At 47.3% G+C, this 22,915-nt stretch overlaps 1 protein-coding gene across 4 annotated transcripts in view; it reads left to right on the forward strand.

Annotated features, from left to right (window-relative positions):
• The window catches only part of LOC124000249 (zinc finger protein 423), a 184,943-nt gene that overhangs the window by 24,401 nt on the left and 137,627 nt on the right, over nucleotides 1-22,915 (forward strand). For 3 of the 4 annotated variants that reach the window (XM_046306494.1, XM_046306502.1, XM_046306517.1), the window contains exons 2-3: nucleotides 3,237-3,299; nucleotides 21,140-21,346. In XM_046306494.1, coding sequence (XP_046162450.1) covers nucleotides 3,237-3,299; nucleotides 21,140-21,346 — 270 coding nt within the window. The remainder of the gene's footprint in view (nucleotides 1-3,236; nucleotides 3,300-21,139; nucleotides 21,347-22,915) is intronic. The other variant, XM_046306510.1, reaches the window with a different exon arrangement.

Consider the following 22,915-nt stretch of genomic DNA (forward strand, 5'->3'; position numbering starts at 1 on the left):
TGACGTTAATGGATTTCGCCTTAGTTGTCTCTCTGAAATGTTCTTACTCTTCCAAATGACTGCTCGACTTGTTGACTGCTCAACCCACACAGAAGACATTGTGGGTTAGGTTAGGAATGCTGTGTTGCACATGTAGCTCTACATTTTACGTGGCTTCATTGCGTCATACGTTATATAGGTATGCACGTCAGCTTTGGCATTGGTTTTGCATCGTCCGATTCCGATATGTTCACCGATATATCGATATATCGTGCAGCCCTACTCGGTACACATGGGACGCAGGCAGGAGGAGGAAATCTGGAAATAAATAAATATATCCGCTCCGCTAATGAAGACGAGCATTTCCCCACAGTTAAATCACAAATATGCTTCTATTAGAATAGTGTCTTTTATTAGAATGGAATCTCTTTCTAATGACCGTTTTCTTTATCTTCCTCCTTCTTTTTCGGTCTGTTTCTCTTGCTTTATTTGGCTGCCTGGTAATCGTGGTGTGAGGTCTGTCTCTATCCTCCACCGACTCCTTTCAGAATGTTCCTAGGAGTGTGGGGTTGGTCTCACCCAGGACCCATCGCTCCGGGAAACGTCTGTATCCCACCCTGTGGTCCACATCTTTAGGGCCAAGACCCAGAACTGGCCTTACCCTGCACCCCCTCCCTACCACTCCCTTACCCTGTCTCTCCATAAAAACAATACTCAGTGTATGGCTGTTTGGTTGTATGATATCTTGTGTATGGCTGTTTGGTTGTATGATATCTTGTGTATGGCTGTTTGGTTGTATGATATCTTGTGTATGGCTGTTTGGTTGTATGATATCTTGTGTATGGCTGTTTGGTTGTATGATATCTTGTGTATGGCTGTTTGGTTGTATGATATCTTGTGTATGGCTGTTTGGTTGTATGATATCTTGTGTATGGCTGTTTGGTTGTATGATATGATATCTTGTGATATCTTGTGTATGGCTGTTTGGTTGTATGATATCTTGTGTATGGCTGTTTGGTTGTATGATATCTTGTGTATGGCTGTTTGGTTGTATGATATCTTGTGTATGGCTGTTTGGTTGTATGATATCTTGTGTATGGCTGTTTGGTTGTATGATATCTTGTGTATGGCTGTTTGGTTGTATGATATCTTGTGTATGGCTGTTTGGTTGTATGATATCTTGTGTATGGCTGTTTGGTTGTATGATATCTTGTGTATGGCTGTTTGGTTGTATGATATCTTGTGTATGGCTGTTTGGTTGTATGATATCTTGTGTATGGCTGTTTGGTTGTATGATATCTTGTGTATGGCTGTTTGGTTGTATGATATCTTGTGTATGGCTGTTTGGTTGTATGACAAGCTTGTAAAAATAACTTGTGTATTGAGTAGACTGATACCCCATTTAGTGTGAGTATCTGCATTTCCTCTGAACTCCACCTAATGACTGATTTATGCAATCTCAGTAAGGTAAAAACAAAACATATGGCAACATTTAGTGAGAAATAATTCCAAGAAAGCCCAGGCCGATCAATACATGTCTGTGTTATCTCCACAATCTAATTGAGGTTTTAAAGTGGTTAAGGATCCTGTCCGGTTCCCATCAGAGATGGATAGTTTTGCTGTATTACTCCCAGTAGACTGTAGCTCTGAGTGGGAGGCTGGGGTCTGGTAGTGCTCCGAGCTTCACTTGTTTTAGCTTGGGAGCTGTGTGGAGAGTTGTGTGCGTGTACGGGGTTGTTGTGTGCTGTTGCCTGCAGGTTAACTGAGCACAGTAGTACTGGGTACTTGTGTTTCTATAAAGCACCATCCCACCTTCTCTCCTCTACCCTGCTCTGCTCTCCTCTCTGCCTGACTACACTCCACTATTTCCCCTCTAATGAAGCGCTAAATGGAAGATGAGTGGAGCCCTGATTGGGTGTAATTTAGCGGTTTTCTTCCTGCACTGGGAAAGCAGTGTCTTCAGGAATTAACAATTCCACTGCAGGCTAGACCTATTTAAAGAAGACCTCAGGTCAGCTTTCTCTAGACTTCTACAGTCGTTGGTATTGGATGGCTTGACAAATTATATACTTTCTGAAAACACCTCAAGCTCAGTAACAGTCCTCTAGGAGGATCTAAGAGCAGGGTGGGCCCATACCACAGTCCTAATGGAACCATGATCCTGATCCAGCCTATAGTTTCCCACAAACATGCCTGAAGAGTTATCTCTCCTCAGAAACACCCAGACAGGTAACTCTCTAACCTAGGATGGAAAAATAGAAATATGGCCTCTGAGTCTCCTGTACTATGGGAATACTCCATTAATGGTGAAAAGGTACTACTGAAAGACACTGTTGAGAGAGTGAGCTGCCAAATGGCAGTGCTTCAGCTTGAACAGAGTCCAGAGAATGAGAAATAGAGAGGATGGGAGCGATGGAGAGAGATGTTATGGAGCAGAGTTGACCCCGGTCTTCCCGAGGTTTGGAAGCCTGCTGGGTTTTAGCTCTAGGCCATCAGCAACAAGGTCAGTCCTCTCTGAATTTGGAGTCTGGACTGGGCCTTCTGGCCTACACACTGGTCCCAGCACTGGATCTCTGGATCGCACTCATGAAATGAACATGGGATGGTTGTAGAAAGGAAAAGATGGTTGCCCTTGGCTTTGTAGGGGAGTATGAAATACAGTGTTAACTGGTCTGGTGAGGAGGTGAGGAGTCCACTCTGACCACCTCTGAGGAGGAGGGAGGGAGGAAGTCCTCATTGTGTCCCGACTACTGTCATTTCCTGTTTGTGTGCCAGCGGAGCTTCCTTCCTCTGCAGTGCCCAGGAAAACCTTCATCACACGTCCCTGTTCTGATCTGGTTGTTGTTGTTACATACAGTGTATTTCACTTCTGAAATTTGTACACAAAAACAAAACACAGAGAGCGCATTTACAGGCACACAGTCACCTCAGGGTAGGCAGACAGACAGGGGAGCTTTGATGTTTTCTCCCACCCAATCACCGAGCTAATGATTGATTTGAACACTTACTTTGATGTCTACCTTTGTGTTTTTAAGGCATGGTCATATGTGGAGTCAGATAAACCAAATAACCAAAGGATTTAATCCTACAGATACTGTACGTATCTCTAAGCATCCTCTCTCTCTCTCTCTCTCTCTCTCTCTCTCTCTCTCTCTCTCTCTCTCTCTCTCTCTCTCTCTCTCTCTCTCTCTCTCTCTCTCTCTCTCTCTCTCTCTCTCTCTCTCTCTCTCTCTCTCTCTCTCTCTCTCTCTCTCTAGCGGTGGAAGAAGGCGAGTCGTCAGAGTTTGCAGCGAACTGGGATTCATCGTCCGCCCAAACAGGTATCATCTTTGTTATTGGAAGTGTGCAGGCAGGCAGGCAGGTCCGCCACCCGGATTAGATTCTATACTGTATGTCACATTCCAACTCTCCCACCATACAACCCACTGAATAGGAATCTATAATATCAATTCCACATGGCCCATAATGTTCTGCTGGGAGGGGCGCAGGGAGAGGGGAATGAAAGAGGGAGCTATGGAGCGAGGCTTTTCACAAGACTCAGGAGGCTGATGTCCAGACCTGGCAGGCAGGGCTCTGGCGCTCCACTGGTCTCACATCCTGTTTGAGGTTTTGGTGGTAAAGTAGTTGCACTGAATCAACGTCCCTGTCCTCCCTCCCAGCCTGCTCTCTCCAGCTTTTCACATAGGGCCTACAGCACAGCAGTAAGATGGGTTCATGATGGGCCCAAATAGCCTCATGGTGAATGCAATCAAGATAATGTTGTTCAATTTAATTTAAGGGTCCCTTTGGTTAAAGCATGGCGCCCACTTCAATGGTTTGACATGCAGTGCAGATCCACCGTAGCACCCTACATGGAGTCATTAATAAAAGATAATGCCACAGACAAATGGTTCCATTTTACAGAACACTGTATGAGGATGGTGGCTGCTTTTGGTGATGGTGACATGTTGGCCATACTCTGTTCTGAATCAACCTGCAGTGTAACATTATGGAGGGGAATAGTACTTGTCTTATTGTAGATGTTCTATATCTAAACGGTGCTCTCTCTCTCTCTGCCCTCCCTCACTCTGTCAGTTCTTCTGGGAGGGGAAATGGAAAGTGAGGCCCTGGGGTGTGATGACGTGCCCCCCCCAGACCCCAGCCCTTTGTTAACCCCCCTCAGGGGGCAGGGGTTGTTGCTGCTGCAGGGGTGCTGACTGAGGTCCTGGGTGGCTGGAAAGTGCTGTGTGTGTGAGATACTGCAGGAAGCGGAGTCCCAGTGCTCTCACTCTAGCTCTGCTCTCTTCCTCCCTGCTATTTCTCTTCACCTCTTCCCCACACACACATGTTATCTATCTATCTATCTATCTATCTATCTATCTATCTATCTATCTATCTATCTATCTATCTATCTATCTATCTATCTATCTATCTATCTATCTATCTATCTATCTATCTATCTATCTATCTATCTATCTATCTATCTATCTATCTATCTATCTATCTATCTGTCTGTCTGTCTGTCTGTCTGTCTGTCTGTCTGTCTGTCTGTCTGTCTGTCTGTCTGTCTGTCTGTCTGTCTGTCTGTCTGTCTGTCTGTCTGTCCGTCCGTCCGTCCGTCCGTCCGTCCGTCCGTCCGTCCGTCCGTCCGTCCGTCCGTCCGTCCGTCCGTCCGTCCGTCCGTCCGTCCGTCCGTCCGTCCGTCCGTCCGTCCGTCCGTCCGTCCGTCCGTCCGTCCGTCCGTCCGTTCTCCCTCGCTCCTATTTCATTTCAAATTAAGGGCTTTATTGGCATGGGAAACACATGTTTACATTGCCAAAGCAAGTGAAATAGATAATAAACAAAAGTAAAATAAATCCCCAAAATTCACAGTAACATTTACACTCACCTTTGTTAAAAAATAATAGACATTTCAATTTCCTTTTTCTCTCGTTCTCTCTCTTTTCTCTATCACTTCTCTCCTGTGTGTGTTTGTGCTCCTGTGTTCTGGCTCAGGGGGGCTGCTCGCCATTTCTTATTTAAAAAGATAAAACATCTTCCTTCCCTTTATTCCCTAGGAGATGATGTCGACAAGGACACCGGCAGGCTTTTCTTGGTATTAAATTCAAATCTTTTCCCCCTTCTCTGGAAAATGTGTGTTGAGTTTGGAAAGAGCAGCAGGGGGAGGTTGGGGGGGAGACCCAGGGAAGAGCCAAACAGCCCCACCCCCCTTGCCTGCGTACCCCTAAGGACATCCAAAGGTCCCTTTGGTCCGTCCCACAGGGGTATTGGCCGGAGGTGCCTGCCCCCCCCCCCCCCATCCATCCCTCCACCCCAGCCTCCCTGAGAGAGAAAAACAACCCGTCCCTCTCTGGCCCAGAGGGGAGAAAATGCAGAAAACGAGCCAGGACTGACACTGGAGGGAGGGAGGGGGTGGAGAGGAAAGCAGGGAGAGGATGAGTGAGATGGAGTGAGAGAGAGGGAGGGGGGAAAGGGGGACAGAGGGTGAGTTTTTGGAGAGGGATACAGACGTTTGTCATTTCTGTGGGTTGAGGAGAGGGAGGAGAAGGAGGAGGGGCCGTTAGTGGTGATGTTTTTAATAAGTGCCACCGGAGCTGTGAAGTTCAGCCTTGTTTTGCTTCCTGTTGGAAAGCCAGTCCTGCCTCGCTGTGTGTGCTTAGATTTCACACACACACACACACACACACACACACACACACACACACACACACACACACACACACACACACACACACACACACACACACACACACACACACACACACACACACACACACACACACACACACACACACACACACACACACACACACACACACACACACACACACACACACACACACACACACACACACACACACACACACACACACACACACACACACACACACACACACACACACACACACACACACACACACACACACACACACACACAGATAGGAAACACCACGGTTACGCACATTCTACTGGCTGTCTTCTAGGCTGAATTTAGTGAGGCAAAGGTTTCTCTATGACCTCCCCTTACATACACAATCAAACAAACACACTGCACTCTGTCCATGTGGACTGTGATTCAGGGTGGAAAAAGACATCTCATATCCCTGAGCATAGGGCCGATAAGGGGCTGTAATGGAGCTGAATTTGATTTTTTTCTCCCTTAGCCTTTGGCTGGGTGTTGCATCAGCGACACCAATGAGAAGGGCTGTTTTTCCCGGCCCAGCCAACACACCACAGAGTTTCTAAACCCAGCGGCACAACATCGTGAGACTTCTGGGAACGCTTGCAAATCAGACCAGGCTGGGGTTTGGGAAGTCATTGAGAGAAGTGAAAAGTTCTTCCTTACATTTTCAAGAAATCTAAAGGCACAACCGAGATTCGTAGTTAAACATGTTATTACGCCAACCTCATCAAAAACGTATTTATATCGAAGGAAGGTCTTTGATTTGTCCAGCCTGCACAGGCGCAGTTCAGCGCAAGACGACCGTTAGACCCGATGACGGGGTTCTGCGCATGAGCTCAGCTAGCCAACGTTGCCATGACATCGCCTACAAGTGTGATCAGGGATTTTATATTGGAGAAGCAGTTTCTGCCTATATTCATACTGTACTGTCCTTTGATTACACCATTGGGCTGTGGGTGTTGTAACCTCACCATTGGGCTGTGGGTGTTGTAACCTCACCATTGGGCTGTGGGTGTTGTAACCTCACCATTGGGCTGTGGGTGTTGTAACCTCACCATTGGGCTGTGGGTGTTGTAACCTCACCATTGGGCTGTGGGTGTTGTAACCTCACCATTGGGCTGTGGGTGTTGTAACCTCACCATTGGGCCTCCACAGTATGGTGTCACCGCTATAGGAACAGTATGGTGTCTTCATTACAGAAACAGTATGGTGTCACCGCTATAGGAACAGTATGGTGTCACCGCTATAGGAACAGTATGGTGTCACCGCTATTACGAACAGTATGGTGTCATCGCTACAAGAACAGTATGGTGTCATCACTATAGGAACAGTATGGTGTCATCGCTACAGAAACAGTATGGTGTCATTGCTATAGGAACAGTATGTTGTCATCGCTATAGGAACAGTATGGTGTCACCGCTATAGGAACAGTATGGTGTCACCGCTATAGGAACAGTATGGTGTCATCGCTATAGGAACAGTATGGTGTCACCGCTATAGGAACAGTATGGTGTCATTGCTACAAGAACAGTATGGTGTCACCGCTATAGGAACAGTATGGTGTCACCGCTATAGGAACAGTATGGTGTCACCGCTATAGGAACAGTATGGTGTCACCGCTATAGGAACAGTATGGTGTCATTGCTACAGGAACAGTATGGTGTCACCGCTATAGGAACAGTATGGTGTCACCGCTATAGGAACAGTATGGTGTCACCGCTATAGGAACAGTATGGTGTCATTGCTACAAGAACAGTATGGTGTCACCGCTATAGGAACAGTATGGTGTCACCGCTATAGGAACAGTACGGTGTCATTGCTACAAGAACAGTATGGTGTCACCGCTATAGGAACAGTATGGTGTCACCGCTATAGCAACAGTATGGTGTCACCGCTATAGGAACAGTATGGTGTCACCGCTATAGGAACAGTATGGTGTCACCGCTATAGGAACAGTATGGTGTCACCGCTATAGGAACAGTGTGGTGTCACCGCTATAGGAACAGTATGGTGTCACCGCTATAGGAACAGTATGGTGTCACCGCTATAGGAACAGTATGGTGTCACCGCTATAGGAACAGTATGGTGTCATCGCTATAGGAACAGTATGGTGTCACCGCTATAGGAATAGTATGGTGTCATCGCTATAGGAACAGTATGGTGTCACCGCTATAGGAACAGTATAGTGTCACTTCTACAGGAACAGTATGGTGTCACCGCTATAGGAACAGTATGGTGTCACCGCTATAGGAACAGTATGGTGTCATCGCTATAGGAACAGTATGGTGTCACCGCTATAGGAACAGTATGGTGTCACCGCTATAGGAACAGTATGGTGTCACCGCTATAGGAACAGTATGGTGTCATCGCTATAGGAACAGTATGGTGTCACCGCTATAGGAACAGTATGGTGTCATTGCTATAGGAACAGTATGGTGTCACCACTATAGGAACAGTATGGTGTCACCGCTATAGGAACAGTATGGTGTCACCGCTATAGGAACAGTGTGGTGTCACCGCTATAGGAACAGTATGGTGTCACCGCTATAGGAACAGTATGGTGTCACCGCTATAGGAACAGTATGGTGTCACCGCTATAGGAACAGTATGGTGTCATCGCTATAGAAACAGTATGGTGTCACCGCTATAGGAACAGTATGGTGTCACCGCTATAGGAACAGTATGGTGTCATCGCTATAGGAACAGTATGGTGTCACCGCTATAGGAACAGTATAGTGTCACTTCTACAGGAACAGTATGGTGTCACCGCTATAGGAACAGTATGGTGTCACCGCTATAGGAACAGTATGGTGTCATCGCTATAGGAACAGTATGGTGTCATCGCTATAGGAACACTATGGTGTCATCGCTACAGGAACTGTATGGTGTCACCGCTATTACGAACAGTATGGTGTCATCGCTACAAGAACAGTATGGTGTCACCGCAATAGGAACAGTATGGTGTCATCGCTACAGGAACAGTATGGTGTCACCGCTATAGGAACAGTATGGTGTCATCATTACAGAAACAGTATGGTGTCATCGCTATAGGAACAGTATGGTGTCATCGCTATAGGAACACTATGGTGTCATCGCTACAGGAACAGTATGGTGTCATCGCTATAGGAACAGTATGCTGTCATCGCTACAAGAACAGTATGGTGTCACCGCTATAGGAACAGTATGGTGTCACCGCTATAGGAACAGTATGGTGTCACCGCTATTACGAACAGTATGGTGTCATCGCTACAAGAACAGTATGGTGTCATCACTATAGGAACAGTATGGTGTCATCGCTACAGAAACAGTATGGTGTCATTGCTATAGGAACAGTATGGTGTCATCGCTATAGGAACAGTATGGTGTCACCGCTATAGGAACAGTATGGTGTCACCGCTATAGGAACAGTATGGTGTCATCGCTACAGAAACAGTATGGTGTCATTGCTATAGGAACAGTATGTTGTCATCGCTATAGGAACAGTATGGTGTCACCGCTATAGGAACAGTATGGTGTCACCGCTATAGGAACAGTATGGTGTCATCGCTATAGGAACAGTATGGTGTCACCGCTATAGGAACAGTATGGTGTCATTGCTACAAGAACAGTATGGTGTCACCGCTATAGGAACAGTATGGTGTCACCGCTATAGGAACAGTATGGTGTCACCGCTATAGGAACAGTATGGTGTCACCGCTATAGGAACAGTATGGTGTCATTGCTACAGGAACAGTATGGTGTCACCGCTATAGGAACAGTATGGTGTCACCGCTATAGGAACAGTATGGTGTCACCGCTATAGGAACAGTATGGTGTCATTGCTACAAGAACAGTATGGTGTCACCGCTATAGGAACAGTATGGTGTCACCGCTATAGGAACAGTACGGTGTCATTGCTACAAGAACAGTATGGTGTCACCGCTATAGGAACAGTATGGTGTCACCGCTATAGCAACAGTATGGTGTCACCGCTATAGGAACAGTATGGTGTCACCGCTATAGGAACAGTATGGTGTCACCGCTATAGGAACAGTATGGTGTCACCGCTATAGGAACAGTGTGGTGTCACCGCTATAGGAACAGTATGGTGTCACCGCTATAGGAACAGTATGGTGTCACCGCTATAGGAACAGTATGGTGTCACCGCTATAGGAACAGTATGGTGTCATCGCTATAGAAACAGTATGGTGTCACCGCTATAGGAACAGTATGGTGTCACCGCTATAGGAATAGTATGGTGTCATCGCTATAGGAACAGTATGGTGTCACCGCTATAGGAACAGTATAGTGTCACTTCTACAGGAACAGTATGGTGTCACCGCTATAGGAACAGTATGGTGTCACCGCTATAGGAACAGTATGGTGTCATCGCTATAGGAACAGTATGGTGTCACCGCTATAGGAACAGTATGGTGTCACCGCTATAGGAACAGTATGGTGTCACCGCTATAGGAACAGTATGGTGTCATCGCTATAGGAACAGTATGGTGTCACCGCTATAGGAACAGTATGGTGTCATTGCTATAGGAACAGTATGGTGTCACCACTATAGGAACAGTATGGTGTCACCGCTATAGGAACAGTATGGTGTCACCGCTATAGGAACAGTGTGGTGTCACCGCTATAGGAACAGTATGGTGTCACCGCTATAGGAACAGTATGGTGTCACCGCTATAGGAACAGTATGGTGTCACCGCTATAGGAACAGTATGGTGTCATCGCTATAGAAACAGTATGGTGTCACCGCTATAGGAACAGTATGGTGTCACCGCTATAGGAACAGTATGGTGTCATCGCTATAGGAACAGTATGGTGTCACCGCTATAGGAACAGTATAGTGTCACTTCTACAGGAACAGTATGGTGTCACCGCTATAGGAACAGTATGGTGTCACCGCTATAGGAACAGTATGGTGTCATCGCTATAGGAACAGTATGGTGTCATCGCTATAGGAACACTATGGTGTCATCGCTACAGGAACTGTATGGTGTCACCGCTATTACGAACAGTATGGTGTCATCGCTACAAGAACAGTATGGTGTCACCGCAATAGGAACAGTATGGTGTCATCGCTACAGGAACAGTATGGTGTCACCGCTATAGGAACAGTATGGTGTCATCATTACAGAAACAGTATGGTGTCATCGCTATAGGAACAGTATGGTGTCATCGCTATAGGAACACTATGGTGTCATCGCTACAGGAACAGTATGGTGTCATCGCTATAGGAACAGTATGCTGTCATCGCTACAAGAACAGTATGGTGTCACCGCTATAGGAACAGTATGGTGTCACCGCTATAGGAACAGTATGGTGTCACCGCTATTACGAACAGTATGGTGTCATCGCTACAAGAACAGTATGGTGTCATCACTATAGGAACAGTATGGTGTCATCGCTACAGAAACAGTATGGTGTCATTGCTATAGGAACAGTATGGTGTCATCGCTATAGGAACAGTATGGTGTCACCGCTATAGGAACAGTATGGTGTCACCGCTATAGGAACAGTATGGTGCCATCGCTATAGGAACAGTATGGTGTCACCGCTATAGGAACAGTATGGTGTCATTGCTACAAGAACAGTATGGTGTCACCGCTATAGGAACAGTATGGTGTCACCGCTATAGGAACAGTATGGTGTCACCGCTATAGGAACAGTATGGTGTCACCGCTATAGGAACAGTATGGTGTCACCGCTATAGGAACAGTGTGGTGTCACCGCTATAGGAACAGTATGGTGTCACCGCTATAGGAACAGTATGGTGTCATCGCTATAGGAACAGTATGGTGTCACCTCTATAGGAACAGTATGGTGTCACTTCTATAGGAACAGTATGGTGTCACCGCTATAGGAACAGTATGGTGTCACCGCTATAGGAACAGTATGGTGTCACCACTATAGGAACAGTATGGTGTCACCGCTATAGGAACAGTATGGTGTCACCGCTATAGGAACAGTATGGTGTCACCGCTATAGGAACAGTATGGTGTCACCGCTATAGGAACAGTATGGTGTCACCGCTATAGGAACAGTATGGTGTCACCGCTATAGGAACAGTATGGTGTCACCGCTATAGGAACAGTATGGTGTCACCGCTATAGGAACAGTATGGTGTCACGCTATAGGAACAGTATGGTGTCATTGCTACAAGAACAGTATGGTGTCACTGCTATAGGAACAGTATGGTGTCACCGCTATAGGAACAGTATGGTGTCACCGCTATAGGAACAGTATGGTGTCACCGCTATAGGAACAGTGTGGTGTCACCGCTATAGGAACAGTATGGTGTCACCGCTATAGGAACAGTATGGTGTCATCGCTATAGGAACAGTATGGTGTCACTCTATAGGAACAGTATAGTGTCACTTACAGGAACAGTATGGTGTCACAGGAACAGTATGGTGTCACCGCTATAGGAACAGTATGGTGTCACCGCTATAGGAACAGTATGGTGTCACCGCTATAGGAACAGTATGGTGTCACCGCTATAGGAACAGTATGGTGTCACCGCTATAGGAACAGCAGTATGGTGTCACCGCTATAGGAACAGTATGGTGTCACCGCTATAGGAACAGTATGGTGTCACCGCTATAGGAACAGTATGGTGTCACCGCTATAGGAACAATATGGTGTCACCGCTATAGGAGCAGCATGGTGTCACCGCTATATGAACAGTATGGTGTCACCGCTATAGGAACAGTATGGTGTCACCGCTATAGGAACAGTATGGTGTCACCGCTATAGGAACAGTATGGTGTCACCGCTATAGGAACAGTATGGTGTCACCGCTATAGGAACAGTATGGTGTCATCGCTTTAGGAACAGTATGGTGTCATCGTTACAGAAACAGTATGGTGTCACCACTATAGGAACAGTATGGTGTCATCATTACAGAAACAGTATGGTGTCATCGCTATAGGAACAGTATGGTGTCATCGCTATAGGAACACTATGGTGTCATCGCTACAGGAACAGTATGGTGTCATCGCTATAGGAACAGTATGGTGTCATCGTTATAGGAACAGTATGGTGTCACCGCAATAGGAACAGTATGGTGTCATCGCTACAGGAACAGTATGGTGTCACCGCTATAGGAACAGTATGATGTCACCGCTATAGGAACAGTATGGTGTCATCATTACAGAAACAGTATGGTGTCATCGCTATTGGAACAGTATGGTGTCATCGCTATAGGAACACTATGGTGTCATCGCTACAGGAACAGTATGGTGTCACCGCTATTACGAACAGTATGGTGTCATCGCTACAAGAACAGTATGGTGTCATCACTATAGGAACAGTATGGTGTCATCGCTACAGAAACAGTATGGTGTCATTGCTATAGGAACAGTATGGTGTCATCGCTATAGGAACAGTATGGTGTCACCGCTATAGGAACAGTATGGTGTCACCGCTATAGGAACAGTATGGTGTCATCGCTATAGGAACAGTATGGTGTCACCGCTATAGGAACAGTATGGTGTCATTGCTACAAGAACAGTATGGTGTCACCGCTATAGGAACAGTATAGTGTCACCGCTATAGGAACAGTATGGTGGCACCGCTATAGGAACAGTATGGTGTCACCGCTATAGGAACAGTATGGTGTCATCGCTATAGGAACAGTATGGTGTCATCGCTATAGGAACAGTATGGTGTCACCGCTATAGGAACAGTATGGTGTCACCGCTATAGGAACAGTATGGTGTCATCGCTATAGGAACAGTATGGTGTCACCTCTATACGAACAGTATAGTGTCACTTCTACAGGAACAGTATGGTGTCACCGCTATAGGAACAGTATGGTGTCACCGCTATAGGAACAGTATGGTGTCACCACTATAGGAACAGTATGGTGTCACCGCTATAGGAACAGTATGGTGTCACCGCTATAGGAACAGTATGGTGTCATCGCTATAGGAACAGTATGGTGTCACCGCTATAGGAACAGTATGGTGTCATTGCTACAAGAACAGTATGGTGTCACCGCTATAGGAACAGTATGGTGTCACCGCTATAGGAACAGTATGGTGTCACCGCTATAGGAACAGTATGGTGTCACCGCTATAGGAACAGTATGGTGTCACCGCTATAGGAACAGTGTGGTGTCACCGCTATAGGAACAGTATGGTGTCACCGCTATAGGAACAGTATGGTGTCATCGCTATAGGAACAGTATGGTGTCACCTCTATAGGAACAGTATAGTGTCACTTCTACAGGAACAGTATGGTGTCACCGCTATAGGAACAGTATGGTGTCACCGCTATAGGAACAGTATGGTGTCACCGCTATAGGAACAGTATGGTGTCACCGCTATAGGAACAGTATGGTGTCACCGCTATAGGAACAGTATGGTGTCACCGCTATAGGAACAGTATGGTGTCACCGCTATAGGAACAGTATGGTGTCACCGCTATAGGAACAGTATGGTGTCACCGCTATAGGAACAGTATGGTGTCACCGCTATAGGAACAATATGGTGTCACCGCTATAGGAGCAGCATGGTGTCACCGCTATATGAACAGTATGGTGTCACCGCTATAGGAACAGTATGGTGTCACCGCTATAGGAACAGTATGGTGTCACCGCTATAGGAACAGTATGGTGTCACCGCTATAGGAACAGTATGGTGTCACCGCTATAGGAACAGTATGGTGTCACCGCTATAGGAACAGTATGGTGTCATCGCTTTAGGAACAGTATGGTGTCATCGTTACAGAAACAGTATGGTGTCACCACTATAGGAACAGTATGGTGTCATCATTACAGAAACAGTATGGTGTCATCGCTATAGGAACAGTATGGTGTCATCGCTATAGGAACACTATGGTGTCATCGCTACAGGAACAGTATGGTGTTATCGCTATAGGAACAGTATGGTGTCATCGCTATAGGAACAATATGGTGTCACCGCTATAGGAACAGTATGGTGTCATCGCTATAGGAACACTATGGTGTCATCGCTATAGGAACAGTATGGTGTCACCGCTATAGGAACAGTATGGTGTCATCGCTATAGGAACACTATGGTGTCATCGCTATAGGAACAATATGGTGTCACCGCAATAGGAACAGTATGGTGTCATCGCTACAGGAACAGTATGGTGTCACCGCTATAGGAACAGTATGGTGTCATCATTACAGAAACAGTATGGTGTCATCGCTATAGGAACACTATGGTGTCATCGCTACAGGAACAGTATGGTGTCATCGCTATAGGAACAGTATGGTGTCATCGCTACAAGAACAGTATGGTGTCTCCGCTATAGGAACAGTATGATGTCATCGCTACAAGAACAGTATGGTGTCACCGCTTTAGGAACAGTATGGTGTCATCATTACAGAAACAGTATGGTGTCACCGCTATAGGAACAATATGGTGTCACCGCTATAGGAACAGTATGGTGTCACCGCTATTACGAACAGTATGGTGTCATCGCTACAAGAACAGTATGGTGTCATCACTATAGGAACAGTATGGTGTCATCGTTACAGAAACAGTATGGTGTCATCGCTATAGGAACGGTATGGTGTCATCGCTACAAGAACAGTATGGTGTCATCGCTATAGGAACAGTATGGTGTCATCGCTATAGGAACACTATGGTGTCATCGCTATAGGAAAAGTTTGATGTAAGGCAACGACAGGAAAACAGTTTTAATGTTTGAAGTGGAGGTACGTGCTAGCGTGCGTGTGTGTGTGTTAGTGTGCGAAGCCACAGGCTGGAACAGGTGATGGCATTGGTGAGCAGCTGTCAGGCTGTTTGTGTGATTTAATTTGCTCTCTTCCTTCCATGACGCCTGTTGGTTTTCATCATCCTCTCTGGGTGAAGGCGATGGTGTTGGGTGCTGTGCTCCCCTGCCTCCCTGCCTCTCTGGGGGGGTGGGGGTTTGGGTAGAAACACAATCTGAGCCTGGTACACAGCCTCCGCTGGCTCCCTGGGGGGCACCCTTATTGTGAAAACACAGTTGCCAGAGGACAGTGTAGCTGTGGAGAGAGGCCTGCTTTAAATAGGTCCCCCTGTTTACTGGTAGAAGGAGAGGGCTCCCCAGAGAGATAGAGGCAATGCGGCCGCATCCAGCTGCACCTGCTCAGTGACCTTTTGTTAGTACCGATACTGTATGCACCTGACAGTGGACGTGAAGCCTATTGGCCAGTTCAGGAGGTTTACAGATCCATACATTGTACAAATGAACTTTTCTCACGCTGTAAACCCAGTAAATCTTCCACAGCGATTAGAGGTTGCTTTTTAAAGTGCACAAGGTGTTACGTGTTTTCCTTCACGGTGAGAGTCACTTGCCCACTGAATGTCCCTAACAAAAACATGTTGTTTTCACTCAGGAAATAGTCCTGACATTCTTTTTGAAAGAATTTACCAGGCAGAGTGAATACAATGATATGCACCTCAAACTTAATTCAGAATATCCCATAATATCTATCTGCTGTTGCCATCTATCCGCTGTAGCCTTCCTGACTCATGCTCACAGTAAAGTGGTGCATTCCTTCTGAATCTCCTCTCATACTCCAGCTAGAGCTATTTGCAGCCAATCCATGTTATACTTCACTTGACTGCCTCTGGTTTCGTTTGAAGGTGTGTGTGTGTATAAGTGTGTGTGCTGTAGAGAGTTGAAAGGCAGCCTTGTACTCTAGTTGTTTTTTATAAAAACACTGGACTGGTGGAACTTGGAGCTCGTATTTTTCCAGCTCCCAGGCTGCAGGCTGGTTAGGGATGGCAGTGTGGTGGCGTTCCGGCCTTGTTTGGCTGACCCAGGTGTCCTGCAGATTTACGCCTTTCTCAGCGCGATCGTGTCCCAAACAGGACTCCGTCTTGGCTCACAGCAATGCTCCAACATCTAGATCTGACTCAGGAGGGGGTTCTGTGCTAAAACTGCTAGGTCCATACAGTTTCTCGCTCGCTCTGGGTCACTGAGGACTCCATTAAAGTGACTGTGTATTCCCCTTCCGTTTGCCTGTGTTCTCCCTCTGTGTATTACTTTACTTCCGTTGCGTGCCCACTGTACTGTGTGAGTAATAGGATACTGCCTCCAGAGGTCAGGGCAGAGCAGAAGGCTGGGGCTGGATCGAGCCAGGGGGATCGTAACAAGTTTCACTTTAAATGTCAAAATTCAAAAGGCACTGTTGGTTTTGGTGCTGAGCAGGTTGAGTGGAGGGGAGGGAGCATCTATGAAAAATTCCCAACCATTTGACTGATATTTTAGTTGCTATTTTTTCCAAAGTAGTGAGAATAGATTGCTTTACGTGCCCACTAATTCACCCTCCTCATTGTAACTCGAGGATGGTGATAGCTGGACTCTGATTGTGGAGTGAAAGAGATGGTGATAGCTGAATGAAGAAGACCGAAAGACACTCTTGGTCATTGCCGTTGCCTTTGTCTTGTGGTGTCTCCCCCGTCGCATGCCTGGCGGTGTCCATTAAGCCCACATCGCTCAGCACCTAATTATCTCCCAGATCTCATGTTGGAGCTTTGCACCGTTAAAACAGGGGGACAAAAAACATATCAACCTAACGAGCGATAATTAGCGGGTCCCAGCAAGGCGGGGCCTCTCCTCGGCAACACCACTGCTCTGTGGATTCTGTTAATTCACTTGTCTTCATCTAATTACCCCACACAAACATGTCTGTTAGAGAGAGAGATGGGCATTATCTGCAAGCATTAGACACCATCCTCCCTCTCATAAACACACACACACACACACACACACACACACACACACACACACACACACACACACACACACACACACACACACACACACACACACACACATAGATTTTTTCGCAAGTGTGTATTTGTGGATGTGTGTGTTTGGGTGCACGTTTTGTGAGTATCTTAATGTGTTTATAATATTACAATAATTTTGTGGGTGCCTATAATTGTCCTCTTTCACACATAGTGTGGAGTCACAGCCTGCATCTGCCATTATCAACGGCTACCCTGGAACAAGTGCCGTGCTCAAGGGCACATTGGCATATTTTTCACAAAGAGTCAGCTCTGGGATTCGAACTAGAAACCGTTTGGTTACTGGCCCAACACTCTACCTGCCGTGTGTGTGTGTGTGTGTCTGTGTGTGTGTTTATCTGACTGTGCTTGTGAGTGTGTGATAGTACGTGTTTTTGTGCGAGAGTGTACGTTTGTGTCTGTTTTGGTCGGCCTCTTGGCGTGGGGACAGTCTGTGACTCAGAGATAATGGCACTCTGCAGAGTGGGGGACCGGAGCTCCAGCTGGCACAGGGAGACGTGACGTGTGCTGCTGGGACTGTTGCTGCCCGCCACACAGATCCTGCCAGTGTCCCTAGCGCTCCCCCAACGCCCCCCCACACACACCTCTGGGAGCCCCAGGCCCTCATTAAGTGTTCCTACTCTGGACGGGAGACTGGGGAGGAGGTGCAGCTAGGAGAGGACTATAAATTAGTGATAAAACTAACATATGCAAACAAAAGTAGAGAGTGAGGAATAGAGTGAGGAATTGAGAGAGGAGTATTGAAGAAGGTAATGGGGTCAGCTGAAACTGTCTTCATGAGACCACCAATGAGTGATCAGGTAGGTGTTTTTGTTGTTTTGAACCATGTTTGGTTCCAGGTAGAACCCTTTTGGGTTCCATGAAGAACCCTCTCTGGAAAGGGTTTCTACATGGAACCCAAAAAGTTTCTACCTTGAACCAAAAGGGTTCTACATGGAACCATAAATGGTTCTTCAAAGAGCTATGCTATGGGGATAACCGAAGAACCCTTTTAGGTTCTAGATAGCACCTTTTTTTCTAAGAGTGTTATTGACCTCACACATGCATGCAATTTTTGTTTGCTACATGAAATCTAGGAACACTGCTGTTTGTTAGTTAGTGGCAGAGGAAAACTGAACCTTAGCAGTGCTGTCGTTGCATAAAATATTGACAGAACGCTGTGCATATTTAGCTCTCCAACCTATCAGACAGGTAGGAAGAAAGTAGGCTTTTTGGGTGAGAAATATGGGCTCTAAGAATATACCTGGGGGCATAAAGAGGCCTTGTTCTTCTGAATGGCCCTTTAGAAATCATTAATTCCCTTGGACACCACTTCCAACGTAAGCCCTCATTTCATTTCGGTTTCCTCCCCTCAAATTGAATTATGTTTGAAAACACTCTCAAACGACTCTGCAGAGCCTTATTAGTAATGACCTCAGCACACATTACGGCACATCTAGTACTTTGTGTGTACGTGTGTGGCTGTAAGCATGTGCATGCTGACTGTGGTTGGGTGATTTTGTAGTGTATTTTTTGTCTTTGCCTCTGAGGGCAGTGTTGCTGTAGGATGATAACGTTAGACTATAGCTGCTCTGTATATTCATGGTGCCAAAGTTTGTCTTTGCGTCTGTGTCTGTAGTGTAGCTATAAACATCTTGCCATCCATTGTGACCAGTGGTGTGGTCTAAACTTGGTAGAGAAACCAGCTCTCTTTGTTTTCGTCAACTGGTATGTCACCTCTTCTGAAAACGAATCTCCTCCAATCAGGACCATTATCCTGCAGCGACATACACACACATATGTACATGTACACACACACCACCACCACCACATTCCCCCAACTGCTCTCCCCAGCCTTCCTCTCGTCTTCTCTCCTCTCTCCAGATAAATAGTGTGCTCTGTGTTCATCAGGGCCACTGCTTGAGCTGCAGTGGGTACAGCTGGGGCGCGCGCCACAGCCGTATCAATCTTCCCCAGTAGCAGGCACATCCAGGGAGGCCTAATGACGGAGGCAGCAGCACTGTGTAGCAGGCCTCTAAATGAAGTGTGTGCTGGACCCCCTCCTGAGACCCCCTCCTCCCTCAGAGATTGGAAACACTTACTGGAGGGGAGGGGGGATGCTGCAGAGCGGGGGTGACGGGGGGCTGGGGAGGGCGTGCTGGATGGCATGGGGCACCCCCCTACACCAAACACCCTCCCAACCGTGCCAGGCACTCTCATCCTCTCCTCTTCCTCCTGCCGAGCCCCATCCATCTCCCTGAGCCCTGTGGAGTAGAGGGAAGGAGAAGGGGCAGAGCAAGGTCCCGTCTGGCTCCTCCCTCGTTGTCATGGTAGCAGGTTTTGCTGGCATGTACTGGAGTTGACAGTAGCCATACCTCTGGCATGAGGGCACCTGGGGGAATGAGGGTTTGTGTGTTTGTGTTTTTATTGTTTGATTGTGAATTAATTTGCGTGTGTTTGACTGCTAATATGAAATATTGTTTATTTAAGGTGCATGTCAATGAACATGCGGGTATGTTTATGTCTAGATGTGTAGTCTGTGTGTAAGGCGCCTGTGTCTTTGTAATAGCAGTGTAGACTGTGTCCGTGTAGCATCGGTTAGGGGCTACTCTCCTCCCTGTCCAGACGGTGCTTTCACCACTGGACAGATGGCCGTAACCCTCCCTCCCCCTCCTCTCCCCCCTAAACGCCCATCTATCCCTCCATCCACCCTCCACACCTCTCCCCGAGAGGAAGAGTGTGGAATTGGAACACCTCCACCGCCAGTATCTATCTATTTGATCCAGACCAGACCCCCACATCTCTCTCTCTCCCCAACAGCACCTACCTAACACCTAGGCTGTGCTGTGGTGCTTCAGTGTGGGGCTGCAGTTGGCTGGGGCCAGGCCTAACCCACCCGTGGGTCAGAGCCCATTACCAGAAGCAGAGTGGCAGGCAGAGTGCTGGGCAGTGGGCACTGCCAAATTAGAGCTGATCAGAGCTGTGGAGCGCAGGAATGGCCTCCTCCTACTCTCCTCTGATTGCACAAGTCCACCATGATTAGAGAGGATGTGGAGCCTTAGGGAGCCAGCCAGCAAAACCACACTCACTCCCTCTTTCCCTTTACCTCCCTCTTCTTCTGTACTCACGTTCCCTTCTTTCTTTCTCTCAATCCCTCTCTCGCTCTCTTCCCCCCCTCCCTCTCCCCATCCCCTTCTCCCTCCCTCCCCTTCTCCCTCCCTCCCTCCCTCCCTCCCTCCCTCCCTCCCTCCCTCCCTCCCTCCCTCCCTCCCTCCCTCCCTCCCTCCCTCCCTCCCTCCCTCCCTCAGTCTTCAGTGCAGTCCTTTTGGAACAGACCGTTTAATGTGATAATATGGTGTGAAAATGGAGCCACAATGGTGGAGGAAGGACTGCGGAGCAGATTTTCCCACTGGTCCTCCTCAGTCCTCACCGTGTGCCATGAGTGGCAAGTGTGGGCACATAGGCTGTCATGAGCTTTGTCCCTCCAGAGTCCTAAGTCCTCGTACCTCCTTCAGATGCCACCTCACATATACCCTCTATTAGAAGGTGCACACACAGATAATGTGAGCGAAGACATCTTTAGTATGAGATGAACCTGAAATAATGTTTGTCCGGGTCAATTCCTGGTACAAATTGACTCAATCAAAAACTAATCTATTACCTCAGATTGTTCTGCAGTAGATCAGTAGTTCCAGCTGTCTGTGTTCCATGCTGATACTCAGTGTCTCTCTCTCTCTCTGCGTTGTTGTCCTAGATGTCCCTGCTGTAGCAGACCGAGAGGCGGAGAGGAAGGAGCGGCGTGCAGCCCTGGAGGACGGCGACCATAGTGTCACCAGTCATGACGATCGCATTGGGGACGATGACCTGGACGATGAGTCCATCTTCACCTGCGATAACTGCCAGCAGGACTTTGAGTGTCTGGCCGAGCTGACTGACCACCGCACCAACCACTGCCCTGCAGGTAAGACATTATACACGCGTTGAAATAAATCCACCACCCTGCAGGTAAGACATTATACACGCGTTGAAATAAATCCACCACCCTGCAGGTAAGACATTATACACACGTTGAAATAAATCCACCACCCTGCAGGTAAGACATTATACACACGTTGAAATAAATCCACCACCCTGCAGGTAAGACATTATACACACGTTGAAATAAATCCACCACCCTGCAGGTAAGACATTATACACACGTTGAAATAAATCCACCACCCTGCAGGTAAGACATTATACACACATTGAAATAAATCCACCACCCTGCAGGTAAGACATTATACACACATAGAAATAAATCCATCACCCTGCAGGTAAGAGATCCACAGGGTGGGTTACATCTATAAACACAGGGTGGGTTACATCTATAAACACAGGGTGGGTTACACCTACAAACACAGGGTGGGTTACACCTACAAACACAGGGTGGGTTACATCTATAAACACAGGGTGGGCTACATCTACAAACACAGGGTGGGTTACATCTATAAACACAGGGTGGGCTACATCTACAAACACAGGGTGAGCTGCACCTACAAACACAGGGTGGGTTACATCTATAAACACAGGGTGGGTTACACCTACAAACACAGAGTGGGTTACACCTACAAACACAGGGTGGGCTACAACTACAAACACAGGATGGGTTACACCTACAAACACAGGGTGGGCTACACCTACAAACACAGGGTGGGTTACACCTACAAACACAGGGTGAGCTGCACCTACAAACACAGGGTGAGCTGCACCTACAAACACAGGGTGGGCTACACCTACAAACACAGGGTGGGTTACACCTACAAACACAGGGTGGGTTACACCTACAAACACAGGGTGGGTTACACCTACAAACACAGGGTGGGTTACACCTACAAACACAGGGTGGGTTACACCTACAAACACAGGGTGGGTTACACCTACAAACACAGGGTGAGCTGCACCTACAAACACAGGGTGGGTTACACCTACAAACACAGGGTGGGTTACACCTACAAACACAGGGTGGGTTACACCTACAAACTCAGAGTGGGTTACACCTACAAACACAGGGTGGGCTACACCTACAAACACAGGGTGGGCTACACCTACAAACACAGGGTGGGCTACACCTACAAACACAGGGTGGGCTACACCTACAAACACAGGGTGGGCTACCCCTACAAACACAGGGTGAGCTGCACCTACAAACACAGGGTGAGCTGCACCTACAAACACAGGGTGAGCTGCACCTACAAACACAGGGTGGGCTACACCTACAAACACAGGGTGGGTTACATCTATAAACACAGGGTGGGCTACACCTACAAACACAGGGTGACCTGCAACCTACAAACACAGGGTGGGCTACACCTATAAACACAGGGTGGGTTACACCTACAAACTCAGAGTGGGTTACACCTACAAACACAGGGTGAGCTACACCTACAAACTCAGAGTGGGTTACACCTACAAACACAGGGTGGGCTACACCTATAAACACAGGGTGGGTTACACCTACAAACTCAGAGTGGGTTAAACCTACAAACACAGG

The sequence above is a fragment of the Oncorhynchus gorbuscha genome, linkage group LG02 (genome assembly GCF_021184085.1).
Source record: "Oncorhynchus gorbuscha isolate QuinsamMale2020 ecotype Even-year linkage group LG02, OgorEven_v1.0, whole genome shotgun sequence".
In the NCBI taxonomy this organism is placed as follows: domain Eukaryota; kingdom Metazoa; phylum Chordata; class Actinopteri; order Salmoniformes; family Salmonidae; genus Oncorhynchus; species Oncorhynchus gorbuscha.